This window comes from Cryptotermes secundus, unplaced genomic scaffold (assembly GCF_002891405.2).
Source record: "Cryptotermes secundus unplaced genomic scaffold, Csec_1.0 scaffold371, whole genome shotgun sequence".
Classification (NCBI taxonomy): Eukaryota; Metazoa; Arthropoda; class Insecta; order Blattodea; family Kalotermitidae; genus Cryptotermes; species Cryptotermes secundus.
This window is the reverse complement of record NW_019741978.1, coordinates 738,435-747,046: the sequence shown is the minus strand read 5'-3', so window position 1 is coordinate 747,046 and position 8,612 is coordinate 738,435. Positions and strand designations below refer to the sequence as shown.

The 8,612-nt window shown below is 41.2% G+C and overlaps 1 protein-coding gene across 2 annotated transcripts in view; it reads right to left on the bottom strand.

Annotated features, from left to right (window-relative positions):
* LOC111872892 (Kv channel-interacting protein 1) overlaps positions 1-3,106 on the bottom strand; it is a 159,289-nt gene extending 156,183 nt beyond the window's left edge. For both annotated transcript variants that reach the window (XM_023867149.2, XM_023867150.2), the window contains exon 1: positions 2,143-3,106. In XM_023867149.2, coding sequence (XP_023722917.1) covers positions 2,143-2,298 — 156 coding nt within the window. In that variant the 5' untranslated portion in view covers positions 2,299-3,106. The remainder of the gene's footprint in view (positions 1-2,142) is intronic.
* Positions 3,107-8,612: the final 5,506 nt, after the last annotated feature.

Sequence of the window (8,612 nt, the reverse complement as noted above, 5' to 3'; positions counted from 1 at the left end):
CAGGCCACAAAGTTTGTTTTTTGTTTATTTGCATATTTTATTTTGTATTATAATTTTTGCCTTCAAAGCCTCGCGATGTACTTGGTAAAAGATCGCGGCACACCAGTTGAGAACCTCTAGCCTACTAGATGAATCACTAGACAATGAAGCACGTAGGAAACTGTTCTATATCTAAATTAATCGCGAGGCGGCAACAAAACAGTAACCACGAATCGCTGTACAGGAGAAGATGATATATAAACGCACTCCAAGGAAATTGAAACAACATTCATAAACCATTTTCGTTAAACTGTGGTCAAAATGGAAAACAGTATGGGTTGTGTGTTTACTCTGAGTTATAGGCATCTGCATGTCTTCAAGTTTTCGTTGTTATTTTCGGAACTGCATATTTCATTCGATTTTTTTTTTCCTTGGCACTACAGCCCCAGTGGGCCTAGGCCTACCTCCATGAACTTCTCCGTTCACTTCGGTTTTTCTACATTTTACACATGCGGTAGGATCCCTTGGGCGGGTGATCAGCTCGCCGCTAGGCCTCTACCTGTATACAAACACAGAAAAACGCACACACACAAACTAAACACCCATGCCCTGAGTGGGATTCGAACCCACGATCCCGGTTTCCAAGCGAGCGAAGACAGTACATGTCTTAGACCGCTCGGCTGTCGTGACCGGCCTCATTCGAAGTTTGCGGCTTTAAATTGCGCAGCGGGTCGATAATTACTCTATACGTACTAATTATCATGTGTTAGTCACGATACTTGTGCACCTAGATACACTATCTGACGTCGCAACCATATATCAATAATTATTAATTGACGTTTGGATTATTTAATGACTCTGCTTCACGTATAACACCATGAAATTGTGATGAACAATACGTCAGTCATCTNAGTTTCTCCACTTAATGCGATCTTCTGTTTTTGGAAAGAGACTATAACACGTATAACACCATGAAATTGTGATGAACAATACGTCAGTCATCCATCATGACCAAATTCGGGCTACTCTAATGATACTAACCTAAAGACACTACGGAAAGTCAAGAAAACCTCATTATGAGAAACAACGAACTTCTAGGCCAGTCCATGCTTCTCGGTTCCTCTGTCATCATCTGAATAACATCACTCAAAATAACGCAATCGTACATCTATGTGAATCCTAATTCTCTGCAGCAAAACAAAAATCCGTGGCTTTAGTCCGCAAGCGAACTATACCGAACGAGCGACCGCCGCTTGTCGGCGAAGTTAGTGTCAACTTTAGCTGATAGAGGGTGTCGCGGTCAGCGCAACGAATCCCCACGGCTGTTAATTTCGTTTTTCTAGACCGGAGTCTTTATTTCCTTGAAATAGCTCCTCAATTACTCTCACGAGGCCGATTGGGCCCCGTTCAAGACCCACTACTTCTCAGAAAATCATGTATCGCCTGGAATCGAAACCGGGACCTCTAGATCTGTAGCCAGGAACTCTGACCACTAGAGCACAGAGGCGGTCCTCCTAATTCTCTAAACGTTTCAAAATTACATAATAGCTATGCATGAATGTATTTGATGTGACTGAAAATATATGATTTAGTTACTTTAAAAATTCTGATTCTATCTCAATATAAATCAGTACAGGATACATAAAATTTAAAGGACTTTAAACACGCGAATACTGAGTACGCTTGTTTGGGTTACATTAAATAACAATCCAGATGTAATCTAATATTTATGAAACATGAAATTAAATTAGTAGGATTAAAACCACTAATCACACATTCTAGATGTCTAATCTAAAGATATTACCAATCGCGTATGGAAGGTTTAATGCCTATGCTGGAAGAACTTTACCGCACGGTGACCACGTGTATTTGTTACTGAATTTGATGTCTGTTGGTCTATAAAATTATTCTACTGGACATGACATGCGTTATTCTAACCTGCCAAATCCCCGGGAAATTTCTCTGAACTTGGTTTCATTTAGACCATGTACAAACCTATTCTAATTTAATTAAAACAACTAGTTACCATACTGTAAACTACAAGCTACTATGAAAATTCCATTCCAGAATCTGACGAAAGACGTTGCTGCAAGTCAACACAAGCTCAGAATTGTGTAAGTATACAAATCCCTTTTAAGTTGAATGGAGCCACATTTGACTGACCTGTTTAAAACCACGGTACATGACTCTGATTTCCTGACGTGTGAACTTGGTCTGTCTGCAGAGATCCTCCAGGGCCACGGGTCTGTGTTTTGGGACCCTGGATGGTTCCAGCTCGAAGAGAGCCTCGTCCATGGGGCTGTCAGGAGGGGTCGCCATGGTAACACTCGCTGGAATAAATTACTCGACGACAAAAACAAATCGATCGTACAAATTTAATTACTTATTACACTATCATTGTTAACAAGCAGTGGCTGTCACTGCAGAAATCGATTTAGCGACTTGCTAGTGTTCTGCAATTGCTTTGAAACTACACACTGGGTCTCAAACTTTTTTTAAAATTAGTCTCTAACAAACGATACTAAAACACTTCTCTAAAATAACGCTGGTATAACAATACGACATGTTTTAACACGTAACGTTCCTAATCAAATATCTTCCTTTTTCATTCAAGTACTGCGAACACACGACACACAAACATATTCCAATTTTTTCTCGTCAATGCACTTCTGGCTTGTATATGTCTTATTTAAGACAATTGCTTATGAAGCTCTCAGACTCCACATTTATTTTATAAGACTTCTGACAATATGCAACGTCAATTACGTTTTACATTCCATTCAAATTTAAACATTTAGATTCACCACTTTTCCGTATTTAAAGTTGCATATTAAACACTATTTAAACTGAAAAAAAAACACCTGGTGTACGCTTGTTTTTGTTTTAAATGTTCTCCAAACGTATCACTGTGCGCTGAAATTTAATATTATTGCAATGAAAGATCACATTTCCAATTTACCGTGTTTACACTACTCGAGAGTTCTTTTCATGCTGTAAAACAATAAAATGGGTGGAGCCCGGCTAGTTTCTGTCACTCTCCCCGTTTTATCTACGACCAACCTGATAGTGTCCATTCAACTCTTTTCCTGCTGCAGACGAACGAACGCATTACATTACGGCCCGGGCTCCTTCCGTATACTACACGCTGGGTTATAATTCATTCAATATCCGCCAGGAGGCAGGATTGCCTAGCTGAACACATGCGCGCGCATTTCACCTCGACAGTTGGAGGAAATATAGGCAATGTGGAGGCACCGAGACAATGATAATAATTGTTTGGACTGGCTGAATTTTGTTCAGGGGCTGTTCAAACTGCATAATAGCGGTGCGAACAATTCTTCCTTTCTTTCGGATGCTGGCAGTATGTAGACCATATATCGTCTGATGATACGCGATGTATGAATTGGAAAGAATCTGGAAGTAAGTTGTCGCGACGTAACAGAGGTACTTCCCCTAAACCTGACAGGAGGGCCAGAGATAGCCGGTGTTCCGGCCGGGATCCGAACAGATCACCCCTGAATACAAGCCTTGAGCGTTACCTCTAGACCAATCTGTTTGGTTCTTCAATCCGATATCACAAATGTTATTACTGCGATCTCACTGCAGAATGAAGCGACTGATCTTTCAATCTATCTTTGCTAATGCTCTGAAGATTCTTAATCCTTAATTGCTCTGACTTCGACTTGAAATTGTTGTTACGTAAAGTAATAAAGTAGTAAAGTAGCAAAAAAACCTAAGTATTACGAGGATGGAATGCTCCAAAGGAAGAGCTAGCTATCCCTGTAACAGGCCATGGAGGCCCATAGGGTTGTGAGAAGCTGAGGGTCCCACATTATCTAGACAATCGGCTCACAGATGGCGGTAAGGTTGTCAGCCTTACGCGCCCGCCACCCTTTATCCTTCAGGTAATTTCCTGGTACTCATTTCTGTTAAAGGCTGAGTCGACACCAGGGTCATAATGCAGCTGGAAGGATTAGGTCAATAGAAAAAAAAAACAACCTCATCGGGACTCGAACCCGCGACCTTCCGGCTTGTAGCATAATACCCAAAGAAAGAGACCACTTGGCTCTTCAAGCCTAGGTATGTTTGCTAAGAACTGAAATTATTTAAAATGGACCCAGTCCAATGTGGACTGAATTTGACTCTGAAAAATGAAGTCCAAAGGTCGGGTCTTATAACAAGGATTTGAACCTTCAGTTTCCATATAAACAGGGAATTTATACACCTGCTGAAAACCCATGAACTTCTCAAGGAGTGCCTTGAGCTGGAACATTAGCTAATATCAAAACAATTCTAATATTATAGTATTATCAAAGCCTCGAAAATGGTCATTTTGTGGCCGTAAGTAAATATGAATACTGGTGTAAGAAGAAAGTTTAGATTTGTGTTACAATATCTGTAATCGCACAAAAATATCTGTGATATAAACTGAATTTTTAAGGTTCCATCATATAATTATAAGAATAAAGCGATGTGTTGTGCATATATAATTGTCGATCGTCTAGAAAATCTGGGAGCCTCGACATCTCAAAAACCTGTGGGCCTCTACGGCCACTTACAGAGATAGCTTTACCATTTTTTTTTTCTTTATGTCAAGTTTCTCTTCTAGAGCAATATTTTTTATCGTGCTGAGTAGCTGAGCAGATATATGTAACTCGTAATTTAAAAATAAAATACCGAGAATCTCTTTCGTGCCTAGAAATCATTTATTTGAGGAGAGAACTTCTCAGTGCGAAATTTAAACGTTGATTATTATCGTTAACATGAAATTGCAATAGGTCAGAGAGAAGAAAACAACAGGTTCGCGTGTCTCATTTGTTTCTGGGGTTATTTGATTGTTTAGAGAACCATAAATCAAGATGATAATCGCAATTTGTTTCCCACAGACTACAGCAAAATGTTCCGAAAATAACTGGATGACCACGATCCTTAAAATGGTTTAATAGGTAGGGTGAGTGAAATCAGCAGAAGTGCAAACTGAGTATCATATCCTATTGTGCCATGCCATAGCTGAAGCGGTTAGTCGCTGTCTTCCCACCGTGGCGGCCCAGGTTCGATCACGGGTCTGGGAAAGTGGGATTTGTGGTGGACAAAGTGGCGCTGGGGCAGGTTTTCTCCTAGTAATTTGGTTTCCCCTGACAATCTTCATTCGACCAATTGTTCCACAATCACCCTCACCTATCATCTGGGGCTGGCACAATAGGCCAGAAGTGGCCGCAGTACAAGGAACTTAGTCCCACCCCACTAGCAATAAAAAAATAATCATATCCTCTAGCGATTCGTTTCTGTGCACACTTCCCACTAGTATACGTTAGATTTCAACTGGGTTCAGTATATCATATAACCACAATGTGTCTCATCATCTATACATTTGCCATTGATAAACATAGAAGTTATTTCATACAGAATTTAGGGCTTATGTTGCTGACAAACGGAAAGATAAATTTAGAATCTGCGTGCCGTCATGTTGATGCTTTTTTTATTTTTATTTTACAAAATGTATACTGAAACGAAAGCTACGAGCTTGTTGAAGATTCACCACAACACAAATTCAAATGGCGCTCCAAGCTAACAAATACCTAAAACCGCCATGTTGGTATTACCGAAGGTAGGAAATTAAAAACTGCCAGCGTTTATTGTCATGATGCGCATACCATATTTAAATAAATTTGTCAGTTGTTTCAAAATTATTGTGAGGTACAGACTATAAGACTGGGACTATAAGCCTATAGGCCTATGTCCTTAAATATATAGGATGAAAAGAAATTCCCGCAGAACCTCTCCATGCGTGATTCCTCGTTTGAAAAAATCGAAGATATTGGGTAATGTAATGTCCTCTGGCATTTAGTTTTTAAGATTTACGTAACCATCAAATGGAACAGGCTATCGAATAATGAAGCTATCACCGCCTCTGTGGTCCAGTGGTCAGAGTTCCTGGCTACATATCCAGAGGTTCCGTGTTCGATTCCCGGCGCTACCAGATTTTCTGAGAAATAGTGAGTTTAGAACGGGGCCCATTCATCCTCGTGAGGACACCTGAGGAGCTATTGCAGGGAAATAGCGGCTCCGGTCTAGAAAACCGAGATTAACGGCCGTGGGGATCCGTTGCGCTGACCAGGCTGCACCCTCTATAATTTAAAGTTGGCACGAACTTCGCCGACAAGCGGCGGTCGCCCGGACGGTATAGTTCGCTTGCGGACTACAGGCCACTGAGGTTTTTTTTTTTTTTTGATGTGTTCCTCGTAGTTATAACAAGTGTTCGAAGCAGTTTTCGTCCATTTGAAGGCAGGAGGCAGCGAGCCGTGCCGCATTCTCTCGAGCACAATTTAACATGTTAGCATCGACCATTATTTCAGCTGGTTGAATCCTTTGTCGCGAGATCTTGAATCGTCCTCGGAGGTACTGCATAAATACACGTATGCTGCTTCTGGTATCCCCACAAGAAGAAGTCCATTGGAGTTCGATCCGAAGATCAGGGAGGCCATGCAATAGGATCTCGACGTCCAATCCAACTTCTTGGATATGTCGCACTCAACCGCAGCAGGACATCTTCCACACAGTGTGCTTGAGCTCCGTCACGCTGAAACCTCAACCTCTGCCACACAGCTAGAGGCTCATCTTCAGGCAGCCTAGGTAGAACAGTTTCCAGAAAATCATGTGATTGTTGAGGAGTTAACCTGTCAGCCAGAACAATGTCAACCACGATTCCAGCCCATGCGCTAACGCTGTAACAGATTAGGCAACCGCGTTAGCGGGCAGAATAAGGATTGTTCCTTGTTTCCATTCTCGCTGTCCCCGAATTTTTTTTTCTGTGGCGCTACAGCCCCAATTTGGGCCTAGGCCTACCTCCATGAAACTCTCCGTTTCACTTCGGTTTACTAGATCTTACACATACCGTAGGACTCCTTGGGCGAGTGATCAGCTCGTCGCAAGGCCTCTACCTGTAGACAAACACAGAAAAACGCACACAAACATCCATGCCCTGAGTGGGATTCGAACCCACGATCCCGGCTTCCGAGCGAGCGAAGACAGTGTACGCCTTAGACCTCTCGGCTACCGTGACCGGCGTCCCCGAATCTTACCAGTAGAATATTTCTCGAATCCAGATTTTCTTGACATAAAACGGAGTACAGCGTGTACCTGATACTTTACTATTAGTGCATAGCTCGTTTTAGGTCCGGGGCGGATGAGGGAAATTTTAATCATGTGAGGAGTCGTGGTGTGTTTTCTATTAAAATAAATTTAATAAAATCTAAAATCAAATTATTTATTGGCTAAGCACGTAGGCACAGTTAAACGGTTCGCAGCACCACGTAGGCTACGTTGTTTGTAATACACTGTTGAACGTTTGTGTTGTTTAAAATACGAAGTACCACGTTCCACGAAAACAGGAATTTATTTTTACATGTCTATAAATTTTATAGATAAAGTAAAGTGGTCCCTCGCTTAAATAATTGAGCACTACGCCATGAAGACGTATGGGGAAGCGGATGAAGAGAGCCATATATTCTTTAGCTCGGCATTAATTAGATGTGAGTTATCAGCTTCACTCCCTGGTTGCCTTATCCTTGGGGAAAGGGTCCAAGGACCGGTCTGGACAACGTGAAGAACAGAAAATTTTTGTCCGTATCAGGAGTTGAACTCCGACCCCTCGACCGTCCAGCCCGTAGCCTAAAATCTTTTCTTATTTTTGCTTCACACAGATAAGACAAAAGTACAGAAATTCTAATCTAATGCCAATTCAACGTTCATCATCTCAGTCCATACTACACAGCCCACGCAGAAATAGTGTTGTAAATTAGCCCAGAAAAAGAAAATAGATCTGCGGCACTCACTGTATACATTTTTGGTGTGTTGTAAATTCAACGAAAACAAAGAAAAGCAATTTGACTATCTCAAGTGTGATATAAATTATGTGTGTTTTATTGCGAAGGTTCTGCGTACTGTCAGAGGAAATAACATCTACATTTATTGATACAGTTCTTCACCAATCACGTCGCATGGGAAGTACAGAAGTAAAACTTTATTATAAGTGATGAATTTACACGTATCTCGTCCATAGTTTCCATGGAATCAGTGTACGGCTACTGTAAGCTCTATGAAATATTCTGTTTCGGATAAATAATTTCAGGAAACGATCTTCAGACCTTTCGTCTCTAAAGTAGTGGAGTTGCCCTGCTTAATTTTTAAATAGTCTTATACTTCACCTTCTTCTACATTGACGTATTAGGACCTCTGGCCTGCTTCCATCAGAATTATTCTAGTACTATGGATCATATAGACAGATGGCAGGACTCATTGGGAGGGTGATAAGCCCATAGCAAAGCCGCTACCTATACAGAAGAACACAAACATAGAAAAAATGCTGACAGATGTTCACCCCTCGAGGGTGATTCGAACCCACGATTCCGTAGTTCGAGCGGGCGAAGATATTTCAGATCTTAGACCTCACGGCCAGTGTGATCAGTATGGTCTTTAAGTAAAGTAACAACTTTTAAGGTATGCTATTTTCAGCGTTATTTCCTCCTCTTGCAAGATTCCAATAACAGAGAAAGTATGTGTATCTCAAACTGGTGATTACGCAAGATATCATAAGAACGGGTCAAGTTGTGTGCAGATAAAGCTATACTTAA